Consider the following 17,962-nt stretch of genomic DNA (forward strand, 5'->3'; position numbering starts at 1 on the left):
ATCCCCGAAGACCTCAACATGTGCAAAACAATGGTTCAAAAAGTATTTCTGACGATTCGAACATACGGAAGGCTTGTTTGAAATTGGTGCCAAAAGTGTTGAGTGATGACAAAAACAACGATAAGTGGATGTTTCCAGTGAAACGTTGGTGCAGCTGGAAAGTTAACGGGGCTTTTTAGATGGCGTAATAATATGTGACGAATCATGGGCGTTCCAGTATGACCCCGAAACCAAGCGCCAAAGTTCAGAGTGGCACACGGCGAACTCTTCATGACCCAAGAAAGCGAGAATGTCGAAGTCCAAGTTAAAGACAATGTTCTTTGTCTTTTTTTGAGAACAGTGGGGTGGTCCACAAAGAATTTGTACCTCCGGGACGAACCGTCAATGCTGTGTTCTACAAAGAAGTCCTTGAGCACCTTCTCAAAGATGTCAAACAGAAACGACCGAAGATTGCTGATCACTGGAAGCTTCACCAGGACAACGCTCCAGCCCATACCGCCCTCGTTGTGACCGCTTACCTGAACTGGATAGGAGTTGCAACCTTGCTGCAGCCACCATGCAGCCCCAATGTGAGCCCGCCAGACTTTTTCCTGTTCCCAAAGCTCAAGAGAAGCCTGAAAGGTCACCATTTTGACAATGTTCCCGCCATTCAACAGGCTGTCACACAGTCTCTGAAAGAGGTTACGGCAGCTGACTGCCAGGGAGCCTTTGTAGCATGGGAATCGCGTTGGCAGCGGTGTATGGACACCCAACGAGACTATTTAAGAATTTTAATAGTATGCACTGATCGGATCAATAAATTCTTTTTACCAGATCCAGACTCATTACTTTACAGACAAACCCTGTAAAAGGCATCACTAAAAATTTGCGGCAACGGACTGTGTACGCTAAAGGCAAGCTTATGTGTGCATAGCAACCTGTTAACAAACTTGGGCTGTATTCTCAGACAATAACTTTCAAAAATGGCATATATACTTGTGTAATGGCTGCACACATGTAAAAGTGGCACCCAGAAATTCGTAAAAAAAATCCCTCCAAGACTATATTTAAAAATTACCCGTGTATTAGTTGCACCCTTGACTTTTGAGAAGGTTAACAGTGTTATTTGTTGTGTGGTGCGAGCATTCCCAAGCTTCTTTCTTTTTTAAATTGATGGCAAAACAAGGCAGCCGTGCCGAGCTTTCTGCATCTCCAGGTAGCAAAAGCACATCCTCTGAGACACTGCCGTCGCTGGTCTGTCAGGCGTCGCCATTTATTCCAGTCGGCAGGTGACACACTACGAGAATAGCAAATAGCCAGAGCCAGTACAAAAGAGTACTGTAGTTCAATAAAGGCAAGTACCACCGAAAATATTTATGGAAAAAGAAATGTGTCTTTTTCTTTGAGTAATGGCCGTAGCACCAATTTCCCCCCCCAAATCTCAGAAAAAAACCTGCGGCCATTACACCGAATGTATATGGTACTTTCAAATTTGCAATATTTTGTGGCCAGCTCCGGACACATTGATGGGCACTGTGATAAGATAGTGTGCTTGGCACTGTGCCAAGAATGCCGTTGCTTTCTCGTAGATGCTGATGCATCTTGCACTAGTCATGCGACAGCGTGCTTGGCACCATGCCACGAATGCCATTGTTCATAGATGCCTATATGTCTTTTGCTATCCATGCAAAAGATTGTGTGCTTGGCACTGTGCCAAGAATGCAGTTGCTCTGAGACACCAATACGTCTTGCACTAGTCACACGAAATCAAAAGTATCCCCGAAAGTTAAAATTCAAGAGTACGGCACACCTTTTTTTGCTATTTGTGAAATAAGGTCGCTTATTTTCTGGAGAATACAGTATTTCGGGCTCCTGATTATTTGGACCTTTTGGCAGTCCCCATCGAGTCCGGGAAGGAGTTTTTCTATTATTCGGTATTTCGGGCAATCTGTCGGCTAGAACAAATTCTTGACATTTATTTCCGGCCACGGAGAGTACACTGGTAGAAAAAGAAGCAATAAATAATTTATTAGTTATAACTTATTTACTGCACAAATTAATTCATTAGTAAGCTATCTGTTAAACTATTAACAACTTAAACTTTACTCCAGCATATCGAAAGTGCAACTATGCACTTTGCATTAGGTTTCCGAAACCTCAATCAGAATTTTGAGGCATCAAACTTGGCATAGTCGACATGGTACATTAGGCATTACAGGGTAAAGTTTTTCTCGGGTCCCCCAACTAGCACCCTCACGTTATAATCAAATAAATACGGTACATGCCAGAAACTGAAGCAAACAAGCACTTACAGGTACATAAGCAGAGCGATGCCAGTGACGACAAGGAACCTTCCGAAGGAGGAGTAGAAGTAAACAATGCTCAGCAGGACAGTTGCCCTGCTCACAGTGTAAACCCAGTCCAGCCAGTCACGTTGAGCCGCTTCCTCTTCCTCCTGAGAAGAGCAGCCAAGTTCCATACCAAGCACTGACCCCTTGCCCTATATACAGGGTGTCTACCAAGTAGACATTTCCAAACTGCCTGAGTTTTCCAGGTTTTCCCCGAGTGCTTTTGCAAAATTCCCCGAGTGACACAGAACTTTGTTTTACGTCAAAACAGGCTGATACTATGTCACCCGATGCTGTCACTCTCTAGTAAGCATGCTGAAAGACAACTTAATCCAGTTTGAATAGTAAGGAGCATCATTTATTTTATAAAAAAAAAATCAGAAGAGAGGGGTTAGTAAAATGCACAGTGAATAAAATGTCTTTGAAAAAAAAATAAATGGTAAAACTCATTGCAAATTTGAGTGGAACATTCTCAAATATGAATAAAAAAAGAGATGCATACATAGACAAACATGTTCAAATATCCACTTCAGTCACGAATTATGATCAACTGTTGATACGTATATGTGAAACATAGGTGGTGCTTGAGACTCCACTGAAAGCAAATCAAGGTGATAGAATGACTCGTTGAGCATATTATGATGAGTCATAACTACAGAGTAACTAAATATTTGAATATTGTAAAGCCAGTCATGCTACGTTTCTTCATAAAAAGTATTGAATCCCCCACTCGAACTACATGCACAAGTTATTCATTGGCCTCAAGCATTTCAAGAAAGAGAAAAATATATATATTTCAAGGTTGCTACTGACATGCCCCACATCAAGCGTCACGTAAAACATGGTAGTGCCTTCACCAAAGCGATACTCTAATGATATATATCACTCAGAAGCAAAATGGAAGTAATTTAGGTTACCAGAATGTTCAATTCGCCTTAAGCTTAATGTTTGTGCTCTATTCCTTGCTACCACGGCAAAGAAATAGCAAAATAGGTTGCGTCTACAAATGTAGACGCCACGATTGAAGGGAATATTGTCACGTGGTGGCGACGTTGAAGAACACAGTAGCAATACTGTGAAAGACAAAACTAACTTTTATTGGGCGAACCTGTGCCCACAACAAAAGGCTACACTTATAGCACAACGATAGCGGCGAACACGGTCGGCGATCGTCGAAAATCTGCTCAGCGGCTCAAGCGCGTCGGCTTTTATACAGCAGTCGTCGAATGTTCCAGACTAATTGTTGGGACCCGCATGCCTTCTACAAAGTTCTACACCATTCGCGTCAAGTGATGAAAGCAGATAACACAAGGTTCGGCGACAATAGACAGCAGATAGAAGCATCAATAACTTTCCAGAAACTTCGGATACATGCAGGCGCGTCCCGCGCAGTGCGATAACATTTGTTAGGCGGTAAAACGTGTCGCCCGATAAAGACAAGTACACGTGTCAATATGAGCTATTTTTATCAATTTATAGCAAGCTCATTGGTATGAGGCCCAAACTTTGTCACAAGTGAGATCCTGAACAGCTGGTGTATCAACCTGAACTGTCTTGACGTACTCTCAGCCTGCGCACAATGCCTCAGTGTTGCGTTTCACTGCTTTAAAGAGTTTATTTTGGTTTGTATAAGGGACACCTGCATTTCAGCATCAGCCAACACTTTGTTTTTTGAGCTCAAGTTCCTTGAAAGAAACGGTGGCCGGCTTCCTTTCCCATTCATCCCTCAATGCATAGGTCCTTTCTGTTCTCGTCCTCCTTCCACCATGCATTCGTCCAATGGACTATTTGAAGTACCCTCTTCATCGGCTGTACAGTCAACATCTGATTTTTTTTTACTCCCTGGGGGCTGCGAAAACGTCCGTAAAATCTGGCAGTCCGAAAAAAATGAATGCATGTCTTTTACTGCCACTAAAGGCTCAAATCGCCACAGGCACATCCAAAAAGGCATACCAGCACACTTACTATCGGTGCTCATACAGTGACAGGTGAAGGTGGATGGACACGTGTATAATTAAGGAATAGATATGTGTCCCGTGACAATTGCCCCTTCCCACGTATGTTATGCTTCACAGCAATACTTTCGCGTATGCTTCCCCGCGTAACATTTCTGTATTGAGGCGAAGCTGACCTTTGGGAACCGGCATTATGCAACGCGTTGTGCATTCCAAGCTTCGAATCCAATCGCAAAGACCACAAAGACTGAGTCAGTGCCATTACTTACAGCGGTGAATTCTTTCAATGAAAAACACGGCGCCGAACGGCAAGAAGCTTAATAGCGAACGTTGAAGCAGCTAGGCCTAGTTTACCATGGCTGCGAGATAACCAAAATGGCGGCAGTGGTGGCTTTCATTAATGCTGTTTTGGACCTGCAGTCACGGCAAAAAGTCAGGAAAATCAGACGGCGAAGGGCTCTTGCGTCTGAAATTTCAGACGTTCTCATACATTGACTCTATGGGGTACGTGGTGGTGCCGCGGAGCCGTCGGGCATCCGGAAAGTCTGTCATTTACTGTACACTGGCAACTCCTCCAGCCGACGACACGGCGTCAAAAGATGATTCGTTATGATCCCTCTCTGTTACGCAAGCCAGCATTACTGCGAGTTTCTTTCCCTTTCAATAAAATTGCAGCTAATTTTTCCTGATAAAAGCACAAATTCCCTGAGTATTTCCAGACTATTAAAAATCCCCAAGAATTCCCGATTTTCCCAGTTTTACCGGTTGGTAGATGCCCTGATATATCTACAAACTTTTCTAACTTAATCGTTTTAGAAAAAAATAAAAGGCAGTTACTGTCAAATACCAACTCAGCACCCCATCAATCTGCGTTAGCGTGCATACATTACAAAAATATGATGCCATACCAAAAGTACACCAAGTATGGCAGTCCACTTATGTATTAGACTCGCAGTAATAATGTTATATACAGTCGAAACCATTTATAAGAATATGCGAGTGCCAAAAATATTCTATTGTTACAGTCAAAGCTGCTTAAACAATATTCAAGTGCCAATAAATCCCATTGTTATAACCGATAATTGTTATAATTGGGCTGCACAATAAAGGCAGAGGGGACAAACATCCAAACACTAATTAGAAAGAAGCACAGCCAAGCCCACTTATAGACATTACCGGTTTTAACAATACTCAGATGTAACAATGAGCAACTGAGGCACCTTTTGTGTGTGTTCTATGGTAAAAACACACACGCACACTACCCTTGTTCCACAAGTGAACCGCATTTCGCGTGAGTACTTTATGGCGTTTTTCACTAGTCGATCTGGAGTGGCCGCCGAAATCCTCGAGCGAGCACTCGGGTTTGACAAATCAGAATCGGCCAGCAGAGCGCAAGAACGCTCCGCAGGGGATCACACAGGAAGTCTGCGTACACGTCACAGAAATCGGTTTCGGAAAATATGCCCGACTTCCGCTCTATAGGTTTCCACGGCAACCAAAGTCGCCGTCTCCCGTGCGTAATTTGACCACAGCTGTCGCAGAGTCCGTCATTTCGATGCCGCACCCGCAAGGATTGTGCATGGACAACTTGCATAGATGGCTTTGTACGGCACCTGCGTCGCCTCGTAATTGCTGTCGTCCGAGCTCTCATTGCTAAATGCGACTTCTACAGCAGCACTGAACACAGCCATCTTGCGAAGCAAAACAATGTTGTGCGTACCAACAGATTATCGATTTCGCTTGAAGACTGAAATGACGCGAGCTATTTCCGCCCGAATCCGCAACTCGGTGGCGGAGCAAGTCAGAGCGATCCAGCGCGGAGTGAGCTGATCCGAAACGACCAGCGGAAAGCGCGAACCCGCTCCACATCGACCAGTGAAATTCAGATTCGTTGCCACGGAGCAAGAAATCCTGCTCTGAATCGACCAGTGAAAAACACCATTAATTTCTGTCATCCTTGTTTATCCAATTGCTCTTTCCAAGTGCTGATACAGAACTGATTACATGCCTCTCTGAGCGCAGAGTTATGTCGGGCACTAAAGCCATCCACTCTGCACTACTTGTGTGAGTTGGCACCGTGCCAGCTGTACCAATGACATCATCCGCAGTGCCACTCACCTATCCTTATCTAGGTCCTCCATCATCCACTGTGACAGTTGCACCGCTGACCTCACTCTTGACGCTGTGCCTACTTTTATCGCTGAGCTTCATACACCCACATCACAAATCTTCAAAGTGGGGGAATATACGCTCACGCATAATAAGCCAATTACTACAATGTTCCCATGCTGCATTATTGGCCATAAACAATTAAATCTGGCTTCTAGGTGTCTGTGAAAAATCCCAAGTGGCCAAAAGAAAAAAAAGGGGAAAAAAAAAGCGAGCCACTGCACCTTGCATGGCATGCCATTGCCACATTGTCCTACACATTGCCAACCTCGCATGCCCCTTTACCGCCTCTCTTCCACCCCTCCGATACACGAGTAGATGGGGTTGACGTCGAAGAGTTGGAAGGACGACAAGAGAGGCATGCAAGGTCAGCGATTTGCATAGCGACGCGAAGAAAGCTGCTGTGTGGGGTCCACAGCAGAAGATGAGTGCAGCGGCTATGTTTTTTTTTTCATGGATTTTGCGGTCCTTTTCCTTTCGGCATGCACACCCATTAGCCAGACTTAATTGTAATAACTGATAATACAACATGGGAGCACTGTAGTAAGTGGTTTATTTCACCATAGAACACATACAACTGATTGCTATGTCACATATGTATTGTTAAAACTGGTATCATTATGAGTGGGTTTTACTGTACAACCAATAATTGCTATAACCAAGCTGCACAAAAAAAGAGGGAGGACAGACATCAGAGCATTTTAATTAGACAGGAAGAAGTACAGTTGAACCCACTTATACCATTACCATTTTTAGCAATACTTGTACGTAACAATAAGCAGTCACAGCCCTGTGAATGCTTGTGTTCTATTGTAAAATTAACTGCTTAGTTCAATGTTCTCATGATGCGTTATAGGTTATAACTAAAAATTTAGCTAACAGGAGTCAGAAAGGACCGCATTATATCTGGTCCTGCACTATCAGTGGTTACGTTGAAGTGGTCTGTACTGCATTACTTAAACATTAATTTCCACGTGAAATTAATAACCACTAATGCAATACAAAGAAGCAATTTAATGATGTTGGAAAAGCCAGCATCATCAAAAAGCAGCCATGACGTATTTTGCTTACATGTTGCTACCGGTAGCAAAATTGTAGCATAGCTGATGTGCTGTTGACAGACAGTCTGGTAGCTTGACCTCATAGCATGTGCCATGATTGGTAGAGTAAAAAGAAAATACGAAAAAAAAAAACAGTGTTGCTCGTGGACTAATTGATTGACTCATGGGCTTTAATGTCCGAATGTTCCAAAGCAACTTTACAGCTATAAGAGACGTTTAGTGGAGAGCTCTGGTTTAATTTTGACACCCTAGGGTTTTCTAACATGCAACTAAATCTGTACATGAGCATGTTTTCACATTTCGCCCCAATCAAAGTACTGTCACCACAGCCGAAAATTAAACCCACAACCTTGAGCTTAGCGGAAGAGTGCCATAGACACTGAACTACCACAGTGAGTGGTGCTGCTCGTAGCATGTGGGATGATGAACACCACAAGGCACTGTTGACTAACCTCATCCAGCAGTGGGCCACCCTGGGCATTCATGCGCGGTCCTCGGTTGTCTGGGGCAACGCGTGGTGCTGGAGGAGGCGCTGCAGGAGCAGCAGGCGCTGCAGCTTGTGGGCTGGGTGGAACTGGAGCATTGGCTTGGGCCACAGGGGCAGGTGCTGCCTGGTGCATGCTATAGCAGAACACACCACCAGTTATGCAAGGAGTTTGGGATAACCCACTCCAAAATTTGTGATAAAGAATAGCAATCAAATGTATGGCCGGTCTTGCTAAAGAAAGCTCAGCTGTGCTAAAGGAAATGTTCCTAGAAAAAGTGACGCAAATAACTGCGACGTGGTTTGGCTCTTGGGTGTATTAATTAAATTCTGGGGTTTTACTATATACCAAACCACGATCTGATTATGCGGCACACCTTAGTGGGGGGCTCTGGATAAATTTTTTTATCACCTGAGTTTATTTAAAGGGGCCCTGAAACACTTTCTGAAGTATAGAAAGAAAACACTGCTGATCTGTAGACAAGGCTTTTGTGAACATGTGACCCAAATATTATTCTATTTCATGCAGCAGGGAATTTACAATCTCGTGTCAAAAACGGCAAAAGATAGGTTGCCCTCCTTCACAATGTCATCAGCAGCTACGTCGCAAGCAGCCAACCAACTGGTATTGGCAAATTTCGTGAATGCGAGAACATTCTCAGTAATACTATTATTGCTAATATTGAGTTAAAAAATAAAAAAAATTTGACATATATGGCAGTGATCTCAAAAAAGCATATGTTCAGCCTTTAGACGAAAAGTGGTAGGCGACCCTAATCTTTGACTTAGGTGTCTCTTAGTGGCATTCGCACCTCAGCGTTGGTGCTCTTTCGGTTAAATTTAGGCACGAACCGAACTCAGAGGCAACTCTTTTCCATTGATTAGCCGGTTAAATATCATGCCACCTTGAGTGTGATGTCATTACTTCCGCTTTCTACTTCCAAGTTTCCAGGAAATTTGTCAAAGCCATGCTCACATGGCGGGTCTTGTAAAGTCTACAATTCTGTGCTTTGGCGCGCAGTAATCAGTGATTTCTAATTAATTCTAATTATTCCGGAGTCTTCAGTACCTTTAAATGCAAACAACATCATGATCCTACACTCATACCCCTATTGGAGGCTGCCTGCACGTCATGTCAGACAACGCCCTTCACGCTGTGTAACGGCCTGCTTTACAAAAAAGTCTGCCGAAGGCGCTTCCTTGCTCCTAGTCATTCCCAAGCGCCTGCGTACTGCTATTCTTCGCGCCATGCATGATGACATCACATCGGGTCACCTTGGCTTTGCTTGCACGCTTCATCAATTACGCCAGCGCTTTTATTGGCCGAAGCTATGGAAGAGCACAAGAGCCGAAGCTATGGAAGAGCACAAGAAAGTACACTGCAAGTTGTCTAGGTTTTCAATGTCATAAGAAGCCGCGGACACCTCCTGCAAGCTTTTTGCAACCAGTGAAACCACCTACCTTACCATTTGAAAAAGTTGGTATCGATTTGCTCGGCCCCCTTCCCAAGAGTTCTACCGGTCGTCACTGGATTATTGTGTGCGTCGACTACTTGGTGCGTTATACTGAGACTGCGGCGCTTACATCTGCTACCGCCACCGATGTGTCGTGCTTTCTGCTTCCTTCTATCATCCTGCGTCACGGCGCTCCACATGTTGTTATAAGTGACCGTGGACGGCAATTCACTGCCGACGTTGTTGAAGAACTGCCGCACCTTTGCGGTTCTTCTTATCGCCATTCAACACCATACCACCCACAAACAAATGGCCTCACCAAACGCACGAATCATACGCTTGCCAACATGCTGTCACTGTACGTCTCAGCTGATTACAGGAGTTGGGATGTTGTGCTGCCCTTTGTCACATACGCATAGAATACAGCCAAGCACGAAGTAACAGGGTATGCACCTTTCTATCTGTTGTATGCTCGCAGTCCCCAAACGTTCTTAGACACAATTTTGCCATTGCCACTGAGCGAAGGCACATCCATTCTGCAGACATTGTGTCGTGCCGAAGAAGCACGTCGGCTCGCTCACTTAAGAACACTGCCTTCGGAAGTTTCAAGGCATGCTATGATGCCCGGCATATACATGTCCCTTTCGCTCCTGGCGATCATGTGTTACTGTGGACACCTCAACAGAAGAAAGGCTTGTATCGCAAGCTCGTCTCAATGTACAGCGGTCCATTTGTGATACTCAACCGATTAAGTGACGTCAATTATGTCATCGCCAAACTGACCACCAATAATCGCCGGTCGCGGAAGACAAGTGGTTCGTGTGGCCCACCAAAAGCACTACCATAATAGGGTTCCCGCATCAAGAACTACCAATTATGTGGATCCCTAGCTCGCTCGACAAGCTTCATCTGCGCTGGAGGAAGATGTTACGCTGCGCGGCAGAGCCGAAGAAGAGGAGATGGAAGAACTGCGCGCGGTGTAAAAAAGGCCCGACTGCCTGCAATCTCGTCTCTACGCCCCCTCGATCATTTTGTAAATAAACCCCCCCCCCCCCCATCTCATTCATAACAATATTAATCTCACAGGGTCATATAAGATATCCTTGTCACCTAAATTATGACCTAGAATAACTTATATATATGTATATATATATATATATATATATATATATATATATATATATATATATATATATATATATATTATAATGTGCTGATTCTGCCAGCCAGAGTAGCATTCATCATTAGAATTCTAATCAAAGCTACATTGTCAGGCATGAAGAATTGAAGTGTGAAAGAACACTAGCTTTTGTGGCAGTCATGAAGTAAAGGTGATCAGGACAGGAATTAAGTAGGGGTGTACAATATCAAAATTTTTGAATATGAATACTTGGCTTTGAATATCGAATAATAACACACGTGCATTCAATAGTAAGTTTCATTATATTAACATGTTGAAACATTGCAGTTACATTGTCACTAGTAAAAAGTTGTGTATTTGGCTCACGCTAACACAGAAAATTGGGTAATTCCCACTAGCTGTCTGTTCTCACCAACCTGTGCCTTATTTTACATCAAATGCCCATAAACTCAGAGGCATTTGACCAGAGACATCTCAGAGACATCTGCCGGTCGTCGCATTTGCTGCCAAGCAATAAGTTCAGATTGGGGGTGGCACCTGCAAAAGAGTGCACCCTCGCCGTCTGCAAACCCATACTCATATTCAATTTGACAACTAGGTACTTGAACATTTGAAATATTCGTCCAAATATATATGTATTTTTTTCATGGCACAATGTAAAGCATTTACTTTTAGCTGAGAAAGGGCCAGAGTGTGAGAAAGAGGTTAACATAGTAGTTCATTGTACATATGCGAGAGACTTTCAAATGGTCCAAGAAACAACAGTTTGAAATGACAGTGCACACCGCACGCCAGCATGCCAGTACTAGAAATGCCATAGATGTGACACTTACAGATGCATATACTGGGTGAAGTAGTGTGCATACAATTGCTGAGCAAGAGCCACCTGCTGAATCAGCTGCTCGGGGCTTGATGCTCCTGCTGGCATTCCCACAGCAAAAGGCATCTGACCATTGGGCACTGCACCAGAGCTGTGAAAAGAGCCAGCCGAGAATGAAGCACCATATGTATCAGATTGGGTAAATGTGCATTTAAAACATTTTGGATCTAAAGATACAGTCAAACCCACTTAGAACAATATTCAAGTGCCACGAAAATTCCATTGTTATAACTGGGTCACATGAAAAAAAAAAAGGAAGGAAAAATCAGAATGGGGATGGTGTAGCTGTTTCGAAAAATACTATAATGGTGGGGAGACCAGTTCTCCTCCCCACCACCTTTCTCCATCCGGCTTCTGATTGTGCTGACTCGTTTAACTGCTATAACAACCGCAAGTGACATACGAGCTCTGCCGAGACATTGCTTTGGTGGCCCCAAAAGGCGTCTTTTAAAAAATGCGGGAAGGTTGCTGCGGCAGCATCTCAGCTTGAGAAATCCAGAAGAAACGCTGGGACGAGATCGCCACAAGCATCTCGCCACATACTTTCCACTGGCTTGCAGGAGAAAACTGCATGTCCATCAGCCTTGCTTGGTTTACGTGAAGCTTGCCGACATTCTTCTCCAAGGTATCCAGGTGCTCTATGTAGTAAAGTGGAAGGTCCCTTGCGAAAACAAACTCATGAGGGACTCAATCATCTACAGGACCTCCTGCGGGGACAATGTTGGGGCAGCCTGCCCTACCGCGTCAGCGCTGCCGTCGTGGCCGTCACTGTTGCTATCCATACAAGCACGTTTGTGACGATCGCCTGATTGGTTAGAAGCACTTTGTTTTCAAATCTATAGCAGTGTGCTTTCTTTTCACCGGCAATGTCATGCATGTTCCAGTTTGGCGGTGAGCAAAACGAGGCTGAGAAACCACGTGGCCAAGAACGACTTCGATGCAATGAACAAAAACAAGCACGAGAGCGACTTCATTTGTCAGCAGAATTGCGCAGATTGAGGTCTCAGCAAGCAATCTGGGAGCAGCACTCTCTGGCAGAGCCGGCAGCATTGTCAGTGAAGTTGGCACGGTCCATTCGTGTTTCAGAGGGCGGCGCGGCGCAGAGCTATGGGCGCAGCCCATATGTGTTGGAGGGGTGGAAGGGCGACTGCAGAGATGCACGTGGCGGCAGTTGGGGTGGCGGGCGATCGTGCAGCGGCTTGCATTTCATTACCTTTTGGCATGGACACCCAGCAGCCAGATTTCATCGTTATAGCCGACAATATGCCATAGTGACAGTGTAGTAAGTGGGTTATTTCTCTATATAAAACATACAAAAGTTGACGGTGCAGCAGCTTTTCATTGTTATAACCGATATATTGTCAAAACTGGTATCGCTATAAGTGGATTCGACTGTAGCTACAAGTGACATGAACATACTTAAAATTTACTCTGTTGTACCAGCAATACAGCTCACTGAGTGTAACATTTGCACTGCATGACAATACCGAAATCATTTCACCACTTTAACTCTAAATACCACTATGGTCTATTCTCTATAAAGCCCTGTGCCCATTTCGTAATTCACATTTGTTTAAGCAATGGCTTGCTGCCATTTTAGCTACTAGGCACTTCTAATGTATGGCACTTCTGTTGGGTAACAAAAATTTTCGGAGGCCTTAGTATCAAGTTCTTCCTTGTCAATTTGGCATATGGTCGCTTTGCCATCACAAACAGGATCCTTTTTCTTGTCTGCCCATGCCTTCTAGGCCATGTGTGTTCCAAAGTAATAAGCAAGTGTGTAATACCAGTAAGGATGCAGGGCCTGTTCTTAAAAAGGATGGCTTATCTTGGAAACATATAGATCACACAGACAAGCCCCTGCTCTAGAAGGTTAGATACCGAAGCAGTGAAACTAAGCAAACATGTAAACCAGAAGTGACATCATATCTACCCTCTGAAGCAAAAGTTTAGGGTACATAGCATCAGCAAAAATCAAAGATTTCTGGTACAGCTGTCCAATGTGGAATTGTGACAGTGCATTGCATTGGTCAAACATGCTAACTAGGGCTCTACCACTTTACTTCAGTGCGCATGTCTAGGTTCTGAAATTTTGTTTAACAGGATCTATCATCTCCAAGCGTTTGTTTCCAACTGTACATAAACTTGCCAACTATGTAGCCATAAAGCAGAAAGTAGTCAATAAATATGGTATTTACACTGAGGTGTGGATCCGAGCTAGTTGGTAAGGCAACATCTTTGAAGGGAACCGCGCAAAAGATGGGAAAGGCAGGTGGCAAGCAGCAGCATACAAATTACGCCTACCCTGCCAACATGTGCATGATGAAATCATAACAGCAGCTAAAATGTGAAGCGCTAAAATTTCTAAGCAACATGCACAGTTGATGTAGGATTTCACTACCTTATGGAGAGACACATATTGCATATACAGAATAGTGCAACATAAGTTCAAAACTACCAATCAAAAATGAAAGTTGCATAGTTGCCTATGGAATGCTTCACTTGTGGGTGCATACCAAGGTGCCAAGCTCCAAAAGCTGTAGCATGAAATAAAAATGCAATAGCGATTTCTGTATTGAAAGAAAACATCACCTAGGTATCAGTTAACTATCTGCTAATCTTCTCAAGAAAGGGTTCAATTTTCTTGAAACTGTCTTGATTTTGGTGTTGCATTTGCATGCCCTTTCTTTTCCAAAGATTCGCTGTTGCTTTGTGCATATGCATATGACAGTGTTTGTAAGGCTGTTAGCAAAATAAAACAGAGATAATGGCAATGTCCATGTCATCTTATTTGCCCTGTGGTCTGCAAACTAGCACTCAACATGCCGTTTGTCCAAGTATGACTAAATCCCGAGACGAAATGCACCTATCTAGTCCCTTGGTGAGCATCTGTGGTGACTTGGCAGTGATTTGCAAAATTGTTTGCCTATGTTGAAAAGAAAATACATCCTTACAGTTCGGGTTTATCAGGCCTCTGTCAGGAATATGTGTATGATTATTCAGAAAAGCATTCCAAGCATTGACAGCAAAGCTGAAAATTTTATCGACTTCTCAAAGCTGAATAGATGTCACTGAGCACAGAACTATAATATATTTTATTATTTATATGGTTAAGGCTGGTTTTCTTTTGCAGACACCCAAGTACACAAAGAAGAAATAAAAATTAGTACAATGAACAATGTGGCATACCAGTAAGAGGAACACATCTTGCTTGCTACACTGCTCATGCACAAAGGCTATCAATGAACAAACTTGTAAATTTACCCGGCGCTTCTATGCCGAAGCCCATCACTGCCAACAGCTGATGAAGCTGAGGCCACAGACGAAGTCGAAGGCACATTTGATGTTGACCCACCAGCCATGCCGAAATCAGGCTGGCTCATAGCCATCTGGAGAATTAAAAAAAAAAAGTGTTAAAATGCATCTCATGAAGTTTGGGTATTGCAAGGAAAAAACATGGTGCTGCGTTCATAATTCTGTAAGGATTATGTCCACAAATTATAATATCAATATATGCTGTGAAAATGACTGGGAATTCAAACAAAAGCCTGCCTGCCCTCCTTCCCGGAAGAGCCTCTTATTGAAAGAAAGGTAGAGTGAGAGAAAAAGATATGCAGACCCAATGCACATGTTGGAATCTATGTGAAGAGAAACTTTAGTAAAAAGGTTAATTAAATCAACTAACAGCAATGCATACAATTTTGTTTACTTTCGTCCTATGCAATGTGTAAAGTCACCGCTGAGAGCTGGTGAAGCTAAGGCCACAGACAAAGTCGAAGACACATTTGATGTTTAACCACCAGCGATGTCCAAATCATGCTGGCTCATGGCCATCTGAAGAGTAGGGTAGGGAGGAGGATAGCTTGCTTCCTTGCACCATGGCTTTGCAACAATTTTATTTGCTCTCATCTCTGTCATTACCAAAACCATTTCAAACAGTCTTGTGGTAATACACTATTAATGGCACTTAGTAGGTATAAACTGAGCAACACAATTAAGCATGTGTAAATATATACAGGGTGATCATTAGGTTTTGTGGCATTTTAAAAAAAAAATCGCTTGTTGCAGATAACATAGTTCAAGTCCTTGAGCTGAATTATTCAGAGAGGTGGACATTACTTTCTCGAGAAATCAAAACATATTCAACTAAGTAAAAAAAAAGTTACAAATTAACTTAATTCATCATCATCATCAGCCCATTTTTATCCACTGCAGGATGAAGGCCTCTCCCTCCGATCTCCAATTACCCCTGTCCTGCGCCAACCGATTCCAACTTGCACCTACAAATTTCCTAATTTCATCACCCCACCTAGTTTTCTGCCGTCCTCGACTATGCTGCCCTTCTGTTGGCACCCATTCTGCAATTCCAATGGTCCATCCGTTATCCATCCTACATATTACATGGCCTGCTCAGCTCCATTCTTTTCTCTTAATGTCAATTAGGAGATTGGCTATCCCCGTTTGCTCTCTGATCCACACCGCTCTCTCCGTCTCTTAACATTACGCCCAACATTTTTCATTCCATCGCTCTTTGCACGGCCCTTAACTTGTTTTTGAGCTTCTCTGTCAACTTCCAAGTCTGCACCCCATATCTTAGCGCCGGTAGAATGCAGTGATTGTACATCTTTCTTTTCAATGATAGTAGTAAGCTCCCAGTCAGGATCTGGCAATGCCTGCCGTATGCACCCCAATCCATTTTCATTCTGTAAATTTCCTTCTCATGATCAGGGTCCCCTGTGAGTAATTGATCTACGTACTCCTTCACAGACTGTAGAGGCTGACTGGAAATCCTGAACTCTTGTTCCCTTGCCAGGCTATTGGACATTAATTTTGTCATCTGCATATTAACTTTCAACCCCCACTTACATTTTCTCTATTAAGGTCCGGACAGGCCGCCACTGGAAAATGAACCTGGCAACATTCAACACACAAACCCTCTCCAGTGAAGCTAGCTTAGCAGGACTCTGAGGAATTCTCAGGCATTGCAGGGAATATTATTGGCCTTATAGTGAGGTTATAAGAACTGGTGAGGCTTATACAGTGCCAACTAACGGCCATGTCCTCTGTTACAAAGGACATACGGATAAGAGACAATATGAAGTAGGATTTCTAATCCATAAGGACATCGCAGGTAACACTGATGAAATCTACAGCATTAATGAGGGTAGCAGTAGTAGTAATAAAGCTGAACAGAAGCTATAAAGGTAGTACAAGCCTACACTCTAATGTCCCATCACAGTGATGAAGAAATAGAAGTTTTATGAAGAAGTCGAATTAGCAATGAGAAAAATGTTAACTCAGTATCTGTAGTCATGGCTGATTTCAATGCAAAAGTGGAGAAAAAGCAGGCTGGTGAACAAGCAATTGGCAACTACAGCCGTGATTCTAGGAACACTAGAGGAGAGATGTTGGTAGAATTTGCATAAGCATAAGAAATAAGCTCCGAACAATGAATACCTTCTTCAGGAAGTGTAGCAACAGGAAGTGGACCTGGAAAAGCCCTAACGGAGAAAGAAGATACGATATGGATTTCATACTCTCAGCCGATCCCAGCATAGTGCAGGATGAAGAAGTGTTAGGTAGGGTAAAGTGCAGGGATCATAGGTTAGCGAGGTCTAGGATTTCCCTAAATACGAAAAGAGAAAGAGTAAAATTAGTCAAGAACAAACGGGCCAACCTAGATGCAGTAAGGGTAAAAGCAGACCGATTCAGGCTGGTGCTTGCAAACAAATATGCAGCTTTGGAACAGAGATAATGAAACCGTAACTAGGCTGGTTTCAGAAGCAGCAATTGAAGTGGGAGGTAAGGCACCAAGGCAAACAGTAGGTAAGCTCTCCCAAGTAACAAAGGACCTAATTAAGAAACGACAAAGAATGAGTGTGTCCAACTCAAGAGATAAGATAGAATTTGCGGAACTGTCAAAACTAATCAACAAGGAGAAATTAAGGGATATTCAATTATAATGCAAGAAAAACTGAGGAAGCAGTAAAAAATGGATACAGCTTGAAATTAGTGAGAAGGAAACTTGGCATAGGACAAGCCAAGATGTAAGCACTGAAAGATAAGCAGGGTAATATCATCAGCAATTTAGATATAGTAAAAGCAGCAGAATTCTACACCGACCTGTACAGTACCCAGAGCAGCCATGCTACCTTCATTCGAAGTAGTAATGAACGGGATACAGAAAAAGAAACTCCTACAACTAAAAATTAAATTATGGGGTTTTGCGTGCCAAAATCACGATCTGATTATGAGGCGTGCCATAGTGGGGGACTCCAGATTAATTTGGACCACCTGGTGTTCTTTAAAGTGCACCTAAATCTAAGCACATGGGTGTTTTCGCTTTTCGCCCCCCTTCAGAATGCAGCTGTTGTGGCTGGGGTTTGCTCCTGTGACCTCCTGCTTAGCAGCACAACACCATAGCCACTCAGCAACCATGGCAGGTGCTCCTTCTATAACTAACGACGAAGTTAGAAGGGCCTTACAAGACA

The 17,962-nt window shown here is 43.4% G+C and overlaps 1 protein-coding gene across 1 annotated transcript in view; it reads right to left on the minus strand.

The window, feature by feature from the left end:
• The window catches only part of Herp (Homocysteine-induced endoplasmic reticulum protein), a 56,503-nt gene that overhangs the window by 22,619 nt on the left and 15,922 nt on the right, over positions 1-17,962 (minus strand). The window contains exons 5-8 of the mRNA XM_075703966.1: positions 14,736-14,860; positions 11,425-11,562; positions 7,965-8,133; positions 2,292-2,434 (exon numbers count right to left, since the gene is read on the minus strand). Coding sequence (XP_075560081.1) covers positions 2,292-2,434; positions 7,965-8,133; positions 11,425-11,562; positions 14,736-14,860 — 575 coding nt within the window. The remainder of the gene's footprint in view (positions 1-2,291; positions 2,435-7,964; positions 8,134-11,424; positions 11,563-14,735; positions 14,861-17,962) is intronic.

This window comes from Dermacentor variabilis, chromosome 1 (assembly GCF_050947875.1).
Source record: "Dermacentor variabilis isolate Ectoservices chromosome 1, ASM5094787v1, whole genome shotgun sequence".
Classification (NCBI taxonomy): domain Eukaryota; kingdom Metazoa; phylum Arthropoda; class Arachnida; order Ixodida; family Ixodidae; genus Dermacentor; species Dermacentor variabilis.